General features: G+C 46.2%; 1 protein-coding gene across 2 annotated transcripts in view; it reads right to left on the reverse strand.

Annotated features, from left to right (window-relative positions):
- INPP5D (inositol polyphosphate-5-phosphatase D) overlaps positions 1 to 15,694 on the reverse strand; it is a 123,108-nt gene that overhangs the window by 49,186 nt on the left and 58,228 nt on the right. For both annotated transcript variants that reach the window (XM_019445532.2, XM_019445533.2), the window contains exons 5-8: positions 14,184 to 14,324; positions 4,598 to 4,685; positions 484 to 564; positions 244 to 315 (exon numbers count right to left, since the gene is read on the reverse strand). In XM_019445532.2, the coding sequence (XP_019301077.1) occupies positions 244 to 315; positions 484 to 564; positions 4,598 to 4,685; positions 14,184 to 14,324 (382 nt within the window). The remainder of the gene's footprint in view (positions 1 to 243; positions 316 to 483; positions 565 to 4,597; positions 4,686 to 14,183; positions 14,325 to 15,694) is intronic.

Consider the following 15,694-nt stretch of genomic DNA (forward strand, 5'->3'; position numbering starts at 1 on the left):
ACTTACTGCCACGAGTTGGAAGATACAGTTTAAAGCATCTTGGGCTGAGGAGCTCTCCCCTGGGGAGCCTTCCCTGAAGGGGGTTCGCACACCTGTCTGGGTACCAGCTCCACACGTGGCCCTGCCAACCAGCACTCTCAGTGTCGGGCTCCTTGCCTTCATACTGCTGAGCCAAAAGGCTGTCCTTCCACAGGGACCAGAACGGCCCCCGGCTTCCTGGAATACAAGGGCACATCCACTCACCTCAAAGGTGACTGGAGGGATGAGGGAACGTCGATGGGGAGACTCAGTGCCTTCATGCAGCAAGGCCTTGACCTGTGGGCATGAATGCATAAGGCTCTTCAGGTTGGGGGGCACAGGGAAAGCAGCGTCTTTGGGGACAGAGTGAAAGGGAGCACAGAGCATGCACACGGGGGCATTCTCTAAGCGAAGAGAGGACCAAAGAGAAGCCCAGAGAAGCTGCATCCCGGGATGTCCTAATACCTTGTCTTCAATGGAGGACAGGAGGCTCGTCAGTTGGCTGAGCTTGGCCACCATGTTGACTGGATTGGCCTCACCAGGCGCCTGAGGGAAACAGCAAGTAGGGACAGCAGTCACAGTGTCACCATCCAGAGGCATTCCGCTGGGCCCTTTCCACGCTCTCTATTTTGCTCTCCCCGCCGACTACCCCCCAAGTGCTATCACCCCCCTTCGCAGACAAGAACATCAGCTATGCAGCATCATCTCAGCATTATCGTCACCAAAAAATAAACCTTCCTCTGCTTCTCCAATGTCCTGTCACCTCAGCCACTCAAGTTGCTCAAAAAACATCCTGGGATTGGCCTTGATGGTTACCTTGGTTCCCCCTACATCTACAGCATTGTTGTTCCTCCTCTACTTCCAAAATATAGCCATCTCACTGCTTAAAACCCACCACTGGGAGAAAATTATTTGAACTCCTTAGCCTGCCCTCTGAGGCTCTGTATGGTGACCCTTCACCCCCAGCCACTCTCCTCCTCACCTGTGACCTGCGCGTGTCCTTGAGCTACACTCCCCGAGGAATTCCCAGAGATGTGGGGGTCACCTGGGAGGACCACCTCCTCACTCAGGTCTCAGATCCACAAAGGGGTGTTCGTGGACCACACTAGCTAACGATGACCATCCTCTATCAAATCACTCTGCTTGCTTCCATATCAATCACCTAGGCCATTCATCTGTTCCTTGTGTTTTCCCTGCCAGAACGGGAGCTCTGTGAGAACTGGGGCCATGAGCATGGCATGCAGGACTAGCACCTGGCCATAGAAGATGCTCCATGAAGTTGGTCAACACGTACAGGAGGCCCAGAGAGCCGAAGTTCCTTGTCTGAAGTCACACAGCCAGTGAATGGCAGGGCAGGACTTGAATCCATGACCGTCTTGAGACCAAATCCACGGTCTCAAGCGTTCATTCCCAGAACCGACATTTACAAAGCATCTACTCTGAGCCAGATGTGCAGTCACACAGGTGGAATTAATGATACCATCCCTGCCTTCCAGAAGCTGGAGGAGAAAATCAGACGTGTGTATGGAGTGGAACGACGGTTATTGCCAACCAGGTGAAATCCCTTCACCTCACCCCTTGCGTAGGAAGTCAGCCACCCTACACTTTTGTTTGACATCCAATTCCACCCCCCCACTTTAGTGTACTACCTGTCCCATCACCTCGGCTACCACCCCCACCATGGCCATCACAACTGCCCCCAACCACCCTCATCACCCCCCACAACGCTCAGGACTTTGTCAACACCTCAAACACATCCTATTTGTCAACAATTCTCTTTTGGTTTTGCCCTGCTCCTTAACAAAGCTCAAGGTCAAGCCTCAGGTGGGGTGGGGTGGAGGGGCCTCAGGTGGGGTGGTGCAGACCAGCTGATCAGCAGAGGGACAATTCAGGATCCCTTTGTTCCGGGTTGTTTTTCTCATAAAAAATTTAAAAGATAACAGATTTGACCTCCTCCTCTCCTTCTTGGACACTTGGAATGACCCGCTGGCTTCCCGGGGCAGTCACCTCGTGGATTTAGGCTGCTGTCTTCTTCCCCTCTCCTGTGTCTTATGAGGCAGGCTTGGCAGAAACTTACCGAGTGTAAACAAAGCTATTCACAAACTGGGGGTTGGTTCTCAGGACCGAAGGGATTAGCATGATGCCTGCACTTGTGGGTCCCAGCCCGCAGAACATACGGGAGAATCTGAGGAGTTCTGCTGCTGCCAAGCACACTTTAAACGCATCCATTCATCTAATCCTAGCATGAATCGATTCTTCTAACCCTTGTTTTGTGGACGGGAAATTGAGTCACAGTTGGTGAGTCAACTTGTCCGAGGTCACACAGCCAGTATAGACCTGAGACTTTAAAGTAGATCTAGCCCAGTGTTTCTCAGCTGGTGGTGATCTTGCCCCCCAAGGGACATTTGAAATGTCTGGAGACATGTTGGGTTGTCACAACTGGGGGATGCTAATGGCATCTGGTCAGTAGAAACTAGAAGGCGTTAACATCCTACAATACACAGGACAGTCCCCCACAACCAAGAATCACCTGGCCCCAAATGTCACGAACGTCAAGGCTGAGGACATAATTCACAGCTTAGCCTAGAAGTGAGCGAATTGGTCTGAGTGATACCTGCGGGTTCCCATAAACTGGCCCAGTTATTTTACTTTGCTTTTTAGTTGCCCTTTTAAAGGGAGGATGTGGGTTCCAGGGTTAACGACTCTCCCTTCTCACACCGGGCAAAGCTAGGTCTCTCCTAACCCTGAAGTCCGCAGTCATTTTGGTAACGTTGCACCTCCCATCAGTTCTCAACTAAATTCCACACAGGGGTCCAGGGGTCCCTAGCAGGTCTCGCCTACCCAAGAGAAGGGCCTAGTGTCATGTGATCTCGCACAAACATTTCACTTACTCCTTCAAAAACCCTGCAGTATCAGACACGCTATACCCATTGCACAGATAAGGAAACGAAAGGCCACCAGGGGCACGTCAGATGTTGAGCTCATCTGTTTCTGAGTGTTCTTTCCTCTACTGCTGGCAGCCTTGGAACTTCCTCCTCCATTTGTGAACTTCTGAAGGCAAGAACCACCTCTGCATTTCTTTGTGGGTCAGGGTCTCATAAGGGAGAGTGGGAAGGAGAACCCCTCTCTCCAACCTCATCTGAGGTTTCTCTCCATCCTGTCCCAGCTCTGTCCTGCAGCACCCCAGCTTGACTGTTGTCACCTTAACTGCCTGGGGGCCTCTACCTCTTCTGGTCCATTTCAAAAATGTGGGCATGGTCTTCGGTTCGAACTATGTAAATGTGAGGGTCTGGCAGGGCCCCTGTTTTACCTGGATTTGCTTTTACTTTCCCAGAAATTAACGTATCATCCTTCACTTCGAGGAAAGCAAAATCACCTTTTTAAATTTCTGGTGAATTCTTAAGCTGTATAAATAGCACATATACATTTTCTCAGTAAAAAAAACCTCTTAGCAAACACTCTTAGCAAACAGTATGGTCAAACCTAAAGTCCCTCTTGGCCTACCCCATTCTCCCTCGGTCCATCCCCCCTGGGGGTGACTAGAATAGCCCTTTGGGTATAAATCCTTCTGGTCTGATTTCCACATATAGATATACCTCGGAGTTTATAGATTGTTTTGCCATTTGCTTTTTTCCCCTAAGACAGCTGCCTGTATATAGAACGGGGTGCTTTAAGGATGTATGCAATTAACATGGTCGTTGCAGATAAACAATGTTTCAGAAACCCCATTTCTCCTCCCAACTGCACAGCAATGAACCCATGAGTCCCTGACCCCAAAAGCCCGGCCAAGCCCTGACTTCACCAATCAACTTTTTGCTCATCTGATAGGCAAGGTTATGAATGTCATTTGCCAGTTACTAATGAGGTAAGGCTAAACAAGTTTTTGTATATATATTGGTCACTCCCACCCCTCTTTAGTGAGAAAGACTTTTTTTATAACCTCTCCCCATTTTAAAAATAGGGTTGTTTTTACTTATTTGTAAGAAGTTTTTCTTTCTTTCTTTTCTTTTTTTTTTTTAAACATATTAATCCTTTGTCCCTTATATTTGTTGCAAGTCCTTTCTCTGGAGATGCTGCTTTTGCTTTTTAACTCTGCTGGTAACACCTTTCAATATGTAGATCTTTGCTCCCTAGATGACTTGGCCTTGGCTCCTGCGAGTCTGTGAGCCTGTGTGTGGATGGGGGCAGGGAGCATCTTCACCTTAAGGGGCAAGAGGCAGGATCAAGCATCTAGGCACCCCGTGTTTTTCTTTCTAATAGTTTCCGATGAACAATGATGAGAAAAGGCCGTGCCGTGCTCCCTTATTCAACACTAACAGGCAGTTCTGCTGAGTATGTAATTTAGAATCTTCACTCAAGTCAAAATCAGGCAGCAGGGAAATGCCTTACTGGTGGTACAGGGTCCTGAATCTCCCACCCCCACCGGCCACCCCATGCTCTGGTCCCCCAGCCAACTCAGGGCGTGAGTGGATGGGGGGCTCCCTTCTGAGCCCTGGAGACTCGGGCTACCTTACCCCCCCACACCCCTCACCTCCACCCCAGTTTATCAATCTCTTCTTTCCAACCCCAGAGCCTTTACCTGAGGCCGTGGACGGAGGCCAGGGGAGAGCTGCTGGTCAAACAGCCTCTGCAGAGACTCCAGGGAGGGGAGGGTCCTGGTGATTTCGCTGGGAGCAGGAGACAAGGTGAAGGTCAAGGATTAGTGAGGACCCAGGGAAGGCTTGGAAGGATCCAGCCAGAGGCATGGCCACACCCAGTCTGGCAAAAGACAAGCCTGGGCAAAGATCCAGGCCTGCCAGTGCTGGCCCCCCTCCCCTCACCAAGACCCCCACTCTTCCCATCCTGTCTCCCACCCTGGGCCAAACCGGAGTCGCAATGCGTAGATCCGTAGATCTGATTTACCTCTGGTTAGCCATACTCACAGGCTGTGGATAATTCAAATCTAGGATCGCGAAACTACTATGAAATCACTTAGTAATCCCTGGTTCCCAACCTCGAGTGTTTAGAAGAATTGCAAACACACCTGGGTGTTAAAAATGCAAATTTCTGGGCCCCAACCCGATTTGGTCCCGAATCTGCATTTTAAATGCGTGCCCCAGGGGCTTCCGGTGCTAGCAGTCGTCTGCGCCTTCTAGTTCAAATCCCCTCCCCGCCCCCGAGACGGACGCCTGGAGAGATTTTTTTCATTGTCTAATTCCTTGACAACTCCTACCCATTCTTTGCTCCTGTCTTTTTCTATTGTTTTCACATTGTTTTAAGCACAGCGGCAGACAATTCTGAGTTCTAGTTCTCCCTTATTTCACCCCAAACTTCATGTCTTTACATGTTTAACTTCTAATGGTGTTGAAATATTCTATCGAGTAAACGTGCCAAAATGAATTGCTAGATACTTAGGTTATTTTGAGATCTTGGCGATTACAAATAAAGGCTGCTCTGAACAGCTTTGTTCCCATAACCTTTCTTTTCTTATTTTCAATTAAACTTGATGATAAGCAGAGATTGTGTCTCTTGAGCAGTATTGCTAAGCCTTTGAGTGATGGTACCCATCACGGGCCATGGACACTGTCTGAGCTTGCCCATTTGACGTGCTGTCCTCATTCTAGGATTTTCTTCCCCTCTCTTTAGTGGATATAACACTGCATTTCAATATTGATGCATTGATTGTATACCTTTAATTTATTGTCATTAAATATATTTCTACATAGTTGGTTTTTCTTTTTGTATTTCTTTTTGTATAAATTGTTTGTGTCCTTTGTCAGTTTTCTGTTGGGAATTTTGCCAGAATTTTTGGACGTTGGTATAAACGTTACATACCGCTTTGCTTTTTATTTAATCTGGATGTTGCACTTTTTTCCCCATTCTGTTATTTTCATCCTGGGCAGGTTGGATTTCATTGCAAAGTGCTTTATAATTTTTTGTAGTTCTATTTTTCATCTTTTCCTTGGTAATTCTTTGCTTCCCTTAGTTAAAAATTTATCATCAGTATTTACTAGTAAGCAATTATTAGCTCATTTTAATTTGGTTTCTTACTTGCTTTTTTTTTAAGTTACATTACATAAGGGTTTTTCTTGTCGATATTATATTTTTTAATCCCTTACCTCATCTAGATTTTTTTTTTTTTTAAATATGGGGTGGAACTAGGTTCATCTTTCTCCGTATTACTATTCAGTTTCACTCAACAACACTTGCTCTGTTTTACATACTTCTTTTGGGCTCATCGAGCATATAAGCTCTTCTAGAATATGGTAGGATTTGTTTCCAGGCTCCGTATCATTCATTTAACTACAAATCCAGAGCTCCGCATGTGTACCAGGCGATGCCAAGGTGGCAGATTTACAACGTCTCACAGTTTCGGGGATGGTGTTTTAACCTGCTGGTTTCGAAGGCATCACAAGTGGGTCTACTCCAGGGACCAGGAAGGGTGTGGAGGGAACTGACTAGCAAAGCAGAGAGAGGGGAAGGCTGGGCAGGCAGGTTCTGGGTTTCCCCAACCCCTCCGCCAGAGTTCATTCATCTGTTCATGCAGCAGTCTTCCCTTTATTTATCTTTAATCTTTATGTATTTGTTTTGAGAGAGAGCGCACGTGAGCAGGGGAGGGGCAGAGACAGAGGGAGAGAATCTCAAGAGGAGCCTGACATGGGGCTGGATCCCACCTCCCACCACCATGAGATCACGACCTGAGCAGAAATCAAGAGGAAGAGGCTTATAACCCACTGAGCCACCCAGGTGCCCCAGCAGCTTTCCCTTTAAACTATCATTTTCATACAAGAATTCTGGGTTAAAATAAAAAAATTTCCAAGGCACTAATTCTGAACATGTTTTAACGTCAAACAGATGTCCCTCATGGTTCTCCTTTTTAAAAATGTTTTCCTAAAAACACAAATACACATACACAAGCTGAATCCTTAGGGTTTTCTAAGAATGATGCTGGTTTTCCTTCTATTTTTAAACTGTAAAATCTTGACAAATCTGACTGGCTCCCAGATGTGTCTAGGAGTGTTGGTTAGGGTCCCTTCTTTTTCTCATCTTACTTTGGCCAAAATTTCCCATACAACATGAAACCAGATGATAAAGGGCACCTTTTTCTTCTGTTAAAAACAATTTTTTTTTTTTTTGTATTTATTTATTTTGGGGAAAGCACAAGCAGGGGAGGGGCAGAGAGAGGGGGACAGAGGATCCAAAGCAGGCTCTGCACTGACAGGCTGATGGACTGATGCGGGGCTTGAACTCAAACTGTGAGATCATGACCTGAGCCAAAGTCAGCAAAGTCAGCAAAGTTGGACGCTTAGCTGACTGAGCCACCCAGGTGCCTCTCTTTTGTTAGAATGTTTAATAGAATGATTTTACTGTTTCCCTGTCGAGTGTAATTGGTTTTACATTGACACCTATTGCATTACTAAGGAAGTACCCCTCTATTCCATTTGTAAAATGCTTTAAAATTAGAAATGACTTTTTTTTTTTTTTAACAGAGAGAGTGAGTGGGGGAGAGGGGCAGAGGGGGAGAGAGAGTGAGAGAGAGAGAAGGAGAGAATCTCAAGCAGGCCCAAGCTCAGAGAAGAGGCAGACTTGGGGCTCGATCCCACAACCCTGGGATTGTGACCTGAGTCAAAATCAAGAGCTGGATGCTCAACCGGGTTGAGCCACCCAGGCACCCCAGAAATGACTTTTTAAAAATCACACATCTGTTAGGATACCTATGCAAATGATTCTTTCATCTTTTAATCTACTAAATGATGGTGTTTTATGTTGACTTTTCTTTGAAGTGAGCTCTTTATCTAAGCCTCCATTCTTCATATTACTAAATTATATATACTAAAACATTACTGAAATATTAAACATTTATATTAATAAATGGATACCGTTTTATTTCAGGCTGCTATCTTGACTATTGTATTTTTCTTGAAGACTGAATTAGGTGATTTTTGCCATTCAGGAATAATTTATAGATTACGGTCATCATTTGCTTCTTGACATTTCAAAGGAGGGCACGCATGGTAATTTTTATGTTTCATATTGTATGTAAAATATTTGTGCCATTTAAACTATAATATGAAGATCTGTAGCCATGTCAATGTGTATCATGTTCTTTTTTAATTAAAAAAAATTTTTCTTTCCTTTTTAATGTTTATTTATTTTTGACAGAGAGAGACAGACAGTGTGGGCAGGGGAGGGGCAGAGAGAGGGGGAGACACAGAATCTGAAGCAGGCTCTGAGCTGTCACCGCAGCTCATGGACACTTCCCCTCTCTCGTTTAGTGGTGCCAAAGTCAGACTCAACGGACTGAGCCGCCCAGGCGTCCCATCACCGTGCACTGTATTCTTGATTTGCAAATCTTTAACGCCGATTACTAAGTCTCTTATGCTTCCAATTTTTTTTTTTAATTTGTTTAATGTTTATTTACTTTTGAGAGAGAGAGCATGCACGTGAGCGAGTGGGGGAGGGGCAGAGAAAGAGGGAGACACACAATCCGAAGCAGGATCCAGGCTCTGAGCTGTCAGCACAAAGGTGGGGCTCAAACCCAACCCAAGACCTGGGAGATCACGAGCTGAAATCGGATGCTCAACCGACTGATCCACCCAGGCGCCCATCTAATATTTAAAATGGTAACTGACTGTTTTCCTAATTTATTTCTGATTTTATTTTGACCATACCCCCTCTAACAGTTGTTGTTATTGTTTATTTGCTAGACAGAGACCTCTTAAAAGACTCTGTGTGGGTCACTGCTGTGTCTCCATCCCTGGAACAGTGCATGACACATACTCGGCACGCATTCAATCTCCGTTCATGAGCACCGAGTAAACACATGTTTCTGGTACTTGCTGGATGTGGGAAATAGCAAGGCTATTAGGACTTGACCCACGATAACCTTCAAGAGACTCACAGTCTGGATTCAGTTTGTGTGTTTGACTCATCCTACCCCCTTTTTCCTAACAGAGCATCTAAAGCTATGGCTTTTCCTCCAAGTAGTGCTTTGGCTGTGCCACACAGAGTTCTCCTACGCGGTGGTCTGATTACTCAGTGCCCCCACACTACCCATAAAGGGTACCCCTTGTGTTGGTTCTTTCCTTAATTTGGCTGTGATTTAAGAGGCTATCTGAAAGTGTGCAGATGGTTGGGTGGTTGTGGCTAGTCTTCTTATTTATTTCTATTTTTGTCATGTTGTGTTCTGGGAGTACAGAATGAACACTTTTGCTTTGGGTGTATTCATATCCAGCTGCTCAGTAAGCTGCTGGGCTCTTATTTTTAGGACCACCAGCACTCTAAGATTTCTGGGAAAAAAACTCTCAGATCCTTTTTAAAGGAAACACATGTGATTAGAACATTTTTACAAGGTTTTAAAATCTGCAAAGACTCCCCGTGCTCTTTTTATTTTTAAGCTTATTTATCTATTTTGCGGGGGAGGGGCAGAGAGAAAGAAAGAGAGAGAGAGAATCCCAAGAAGGCTCCGTGCTGTCAGTGCAGAGCCCGACGCGGGGCTCAAACCCACAAACTGTGACACCGTGACCCGAGCCGAAGTTAAGAGTCGGGCGTGCAACGGACTGAGCCACCCAGGCACCCTGACTCCCTGTGCTCTTGAATGACATCTATGTTCCGTTAATTCCAGGTCAGTGATCTTCTCCTTGGAGATACTGCTTCAGAATTTATATTGTATTATCAGGCAGTGGGAATGATATTACATATTGCCATTTTTTAAAGTAAGGGTGCTGTTTATAATTATTTACTTTCTGAATTCATCTTCCCTTGTAGTTTGGAAACTTTGTAAGAAGAGATTTAGGGACGCCTGGGTGGCTCAGCCGGTTAAGTGTGGGGCTTCAGCTCAGGTCATGATCTCACGGTTCGGTTCATGGGTTTGATCCCCACGTCAGGCTCTGTGCTGACACCTCAGAGCCTGGAGCCTGCTTCGGATTCTGTGTCTCCCTCTCTCTCTCTCTGCCCCTTCTCGGCTCACGCTCTGTCTCTGTCTCTGTCTCTCTCTCAAAAATAAATAAACATTAAAAAAGAGAGAGAGAGAGAGGCACCTGGGTGGCTTAGTCGGTTAAGCATCTGACTTCAGCTCAGGTCATGATCTCACAGTCCATGAGTTCAAGCCCCACGTCAGGCTCTGTGCTGACAGCTCAGAGCCTGGAGCCTGCTTCGGATTCTGTGTCTCCCTCCCTCTCTGCCCCTCCCCTGCTCATGGTCTGTCTCTCTCAAAAAATAAATAAATAAATGTTAAAAAAAAAAAAGAGAGAGAGAGACTTAGATGGTGCTACTTGGTTGTTCTGCTAATTGGATCTTTATGAGCCTTCTCAATACCTGGATTTAGGTCCTTTATAAGCCTGGGAATACTTTTTTTCTTTTATATACTTAGCCATTGATTATGCGTTGTTTTTTCCTGCTTCTTCGAGAGCCCATCCTACCAGCTCTAAGTTGAATCTCTATGAATGCCCTCTTTCCAAAGACTATCACAATTTTTTATCACACATTCTTTCTATAAGCTTAGTTAGCTCTCCCGTGTTTTCTATATATACTTCCCTGACATTCTGCTGTTTTGTGATTTAATTTTCAGATTTGATTGGAAAACTATGGGTTTATTTTTATGGCCTCCAATGAAGCAGTTGTAATGCGGGTGACGTATTTTTGTTTCGGGTTTATTTGTCTATTAAAATCTTAACCCTGCTCTCATTAATAGATAAAATACCCTCTTCCACACTTGGACATTTTGCTTTAAAATTCCACTTGGAGTTCTTCTCATTTCTCCATTTTAAGCATTACCAAATATTTCCAGACTCTGGTGACGTTGTTCTCTATTCTTTTTTTCTCTGGAAAAGTTTCTGTCTGGTTCTAGGGAATCTAACTTGGGGTCACAAATCGCCCTCGAGCCCTTGTGTCGCTGACGTTCAGACGCGCACACTCAGCATGACGTTTTGCAGGGGAGGCTCTGGCCCTGTTTCTCACTCCTCAGTTCTCTGTCACCTTCCCACTTAGGGACGTTCCTGTTGGGCCAGGCCGTCTGAGTGGATGGACCCAGTCATCTTCGGTGTTACCCTCACTCAGTCCCTCTTCCGGCTCCTCCTTCCTATACCCCACATCTAAACGTCCAACCTGGGTCCCCTTCTCCTCCATTCACCTTCCCCTGTGGTGACCTCACCCCACCTGTCTCTTTAAGGCTTTAAGTGCCAACTGCACGCTAATGAGTCCCAAATGTAGATCCCGCCCTGAGGTCTCCCGGGTTCTAAGCTTCTGGCATAACTCCAAGGTTGGTGGTTCCGCTGGCGGGATGCCTAATAGTGCTTCAAGCCCACTGCAGCTTGAGAAAGGTCCCCCCGCCCCCGCCAGCTCCACACCCTCCTCCTCAACCTCCACTTTTAGTAACTGGCATCCCCACCCACTCAGCTGCTCACACCAAAAATCTAGGGGTCGCCCTCCGTTCCTCTCCCCCGATCCTGCATCCAAACAGGCAGCAAATGTATACCAGCCCCAGCATCCACACATGCCCCAGGTCACACTGCTGTCGGTGCCTGCACACCCCCACGTGCAGGGTCATCATACTGAACTAACATCTATCAGCCGTTTCCACGTGCCAGGCATTGTCCCAAACCCCGGGACTCAGCAGGAAGCAACCCAGACACATCCCCGCCTTCCCTTCTCATGAACTGCCCTCGCATCACAGCCCCTGAGCTTGGAACTGCTTTCCTGCTTCGTGTCAGCCTCCTGAGATCCATTCTCCGCGGCCGGAACTCAGATCATGGCACAATCCTGTAAGACCTCGAGAGTCTTGTGAGGTGTACCTGCTGTGGCTCCTGCCTAACGCCGCCAGATAAGACGCAGGAGATCCAGCTGAATTTGAATTTCAGATAAATAATGGATAATCTACTAGTATAAGTATATCCCAGCACTGCATGGCATATACTTACACTAAAAACGTATTTGTGATGTATCTAAAATTCAGACTGAACTCAAATTCATCCTGTGTCTGGCCCACCCCATACCCGCCTGTCCCCAGCCTCTGCCGCTAACACTTTCCTTCCCTCATTGTGCTCCAGCCACACAGACTTTCTGTTCCTCGCAGGCTGGCCTCATTCCTGCCTCGGGACCTTTCTTCATGACATCCCTCCACGAAATTGCTGGGTGGCTAACTGCCCCTTGTCACCAAGGTCCCAGCTCTATCACCACCTCAGAGAGGCCTCCTTAACCCCCAAAGGACACTGACACCCTCCCACCCAATGTCTCTGTCACTTTTACCTGTTTTATTTTGTCACAGTGCTTCTTAAAATTATCTTTGTTTACAGACTTAGTCTACTATGGTGCTCCTGAGACGTCAGCTCCAACAAGGTCTCAAAGAACGGAAGGCTTGTGCACTGTGTTTTTACTGGATCCTAGTACCCAGAAGTTCAGAGGGGGGCCCTCCACACACATTGGTTAAGTAAATGATTGACTGACAGAATGAATGAACTGAAGACCTGTTCCAGACAAAGCAGTTTGAAACCCACACATTCAGAGGTGTGGAAGGGGAAACATAACTTTGCTTCTATGTAAGATTTTCTAAAATTCCATCCCCCAGTTAACCAAGTCTTCCAATGCTTTTGCCTCTGAGGGTGAAGACAGACAGGTGTGCAGTGAGACACATCACAGTGTCTCTAATTCTAGCCGGAAGTTAAGTGTTCAGTGAAGAGAGACGGGGAAAGCAGGAAGCCCAAGGAAGCTTTCCCACCAGCACAGAGAGGCAGGCACGCCGGGGAAGTTGCTGTGTCCAGAAAGGGAGGCGACCGAGATCCAGGAAAGTGCAGGTGACAGTGAGGTGGGGAAGGTGTAGAAGTGACTGGGGTGGGGTTGGGGGGGGGGAGCCAGCGGAGAGACTTGGAGATGTACTTCCTCCCACACAAGGAAGCAGCAAAGAACAGGATCTCCTCTGGAACAGAAATAAAAGCTTGTTCCCAGTCATCATGAATCTGTGTCTCTTACAAAGAAAAAGTGCCGTGTGTGTGTGTGTGTGTGTGTGTGTGCGCACGCACGTGTGTGTGTTTCCTAGTGAGACATGATTTATAACAACAGTATCAAGTGGAAAAATATCTCTCCAAGCAAATCTATAAAAATGGTTCTAGGTCCACTTGGCTGAAACTACATGAGTTGAAAGCCAATTCACTGAAACAAAACCCGACTGGCCAATCTGATGAGTGTGCTCCATTTGTCAAAGAAAATTATTTGTTAAATTTCCCGAATGTACTGACTGTGCTTTTAAGAGCCTTTCGGAGGAAAGTTCAATTTGATTACTGATGATGAAAGATTCTTTTTGGCATATTAGCTAAGCTAAGATGGATATGGCAGCAGAGAAATTGACCAGAGAGTTCTGGAGCTGCTGTAAGTTTATAATAAAATACATAGGAAATGGTATAGGCCGAAAAAGCCTCACCCACATGAAATGCCATTTTTCCCACCAAAATGTTGACCCTTCACTTAAAATGGGATTGTTTTGGCTCCTTATGATTTCTTGTGAATGGTATTTTCTGGGGTTTTTTTTTCCCAAGTATTTAAAATAGCCCTCTGTCAATTCTTCAGATAGCACAGCAGCCTTAATTTTGTGCTTCTAACAATTAAAATGTACTGAAGCTTGAAGTTAATTTTAACATTAAGTTAAACCATAAAATTTTCAAAATCTAAAAAAAATCAGAATTTTTCCCAATTGGTCATTCAATGAATTCAATATTGGAGAATGAAAGCTTTGGAGACCTGGCTCCCTTAAAAAAAAAACAAACTGGCGACCCTGGGCCGTCCCCACCCATGCAGAAGATTGGCTGACTTTAATTTCTTTCCTCTCAGAGCCCTTTTGTGCTTGTCCGAGGTGCTGGCTGCAGCAAGGAGGGCCAGTGCAAAAGTCTTACTGCTGGATCCTGAGCAAGTGTGAAAGGGCTCCCACTCACCCCTTCCCACAGCAACTGGCCTCAAATTAACTTCAGTTAAAAAAAAAAAAAAGCCACAGTTTAAATACCATGAAAACAAAACCTTGAAACAACCACAAAGGTTTCTAACCTCTGCCAACTCTGCCCTATTATTCTGAGTACAGCTGAGGTATTTGGACAGCCAGGCGGAGAGCCCGGCTCACTCTAATGAGCTGAATCTCTTCCCCCGGGACTGTCCCCACTGTCCCCGCCCCTGGGGGATGGCCACACCCACGGAGCCATTACCCATAGAGCTCCTTGCAGAGGAACATGGTCAGTTTCTTCAAATGAGGGAGGCTGTTGGAGCCTGTCTTCACAAAGTCAGAATCCAGGGCGAGCTGAGTGGTTAAATAATCTTGGATGGCTTTAAGATGCTCTTCGGGAAGCCTGAAAATAATAGAAAGAGAAACATGCTTCTTCTGTTCCTTTAGCTGCAAACACCAACCGTAAAGGAAGAAATCATTCTCTGCATCTCGGCCGAGATGCCGTCCTTCAGAACACGAGTACGCTCCTGGATGGTTCCCCTGGTCTCAGGGAAAGGGTCGAGAAGCAGGTCTGGGCAAGTTTAAGGGTCGGCAAGGGAGGATGCCTCCTCACCCTGCCATAAAGGCTTTTTCCCAAGCCCATACTTGGAAGGAAGTGATACTGGTTGGAAATAAACATTTCCATAAACATGTTTATCCTTTAAAAAGGAGACAAAACAACTGGAAAATGTACAACTGACTTGTTTCCCTACCTCCTTTACCTTTAAAGACAGCACCTGGGGGCTGAGTGATGCTTAGCGTAGAGCTGGCAAATGGTTCTAGCTCACCTCCCAACTCCAAATTCACGGTCAAAGGCCACCTGGAGCTCTGTGTTTAGGATGTTCTGAGCTGTGCTGGGCTCCAAGGGGAAGTCTCGGTGGTGAGTGATGGGCTGGGAATAGGGTGCCCGGCTCAGTGCCCTGCCCTCGCCCTCCCGGGTCTGGCTCCAAGCCCCTCAATCTCTGGGCGACGCACATGCAGGCAGGACTCGCTCACCGTGCATGACGGCCCAGCAGAGGCAGGGCCCAGGCTGTGTGGCACCAGGTCCTTCACGTGAATCTAATGGTCCCTCTGTATCCTCTCTCCCAGCACATTCCCCCTCCTGCCACCCCCCTGCCCCCGCCCTGGATTACTTTAGAGTCTTTGTTCCTATAATGATTAAAATCATAATCACAGCAAATATTTCCTGGGCGTAACATAGCACTCACTCTGCTAAGCACTTAATGCCCCATTTCCCTGTTAGTCTCCAAACCAATATTAGGAGGCAGTTATTATTATTATTATTATTATTATTATTATTATTATTATTCCTATTTTACAAATGAGCAAACTGAGACTAAAAGTTGTTGATCTGCCTGTGTGAAAAAATTATTACAAGCTTTAAAAATCTTTGTTCCAGCCTTGACATATAATCAGGTTGGTGCTAGAGGTCACAGGTGTTTTCCACAGGATCTTTGAAAGACTGGAAAGCTGTTGCTCTTAAGACTGGAAAGGCCCTCGGCCATTGGCCATTCGGACTGACTGAGAGTGAGAAGTCAGCAACTATTTACACACCGGCTGTCATCCCATTGAAGGTTAATCTACACTCATTCTGGGTCTTGACATCATAAAAATCCAGTTTCTGCCCGAGTCTGTCTCTGAAAAGGACAAAGTCACTCCCACGGCAGTAAGGTACGTATTTTAACGGTTCCAAAGACTACTGACTCATAATTCTGAGACCACGAGTGCTTGTTA

Source organism: Panthera pardus, unplaced genomic scaffold, assembly GCF_024362965.1.
Source record: "Panthera pardus isolate Hobbes unplaced genomic scaffold, ASM2436296v1 HiC_scaffold_10, whole genome shotgun sequence".
Taxonomy (NCBI): domain Eukaryota; kingdom Metazoa; phylum Chordata; class Mammalia; order Carnivora; family Felidae; genus Panthera; species Panthera pardus.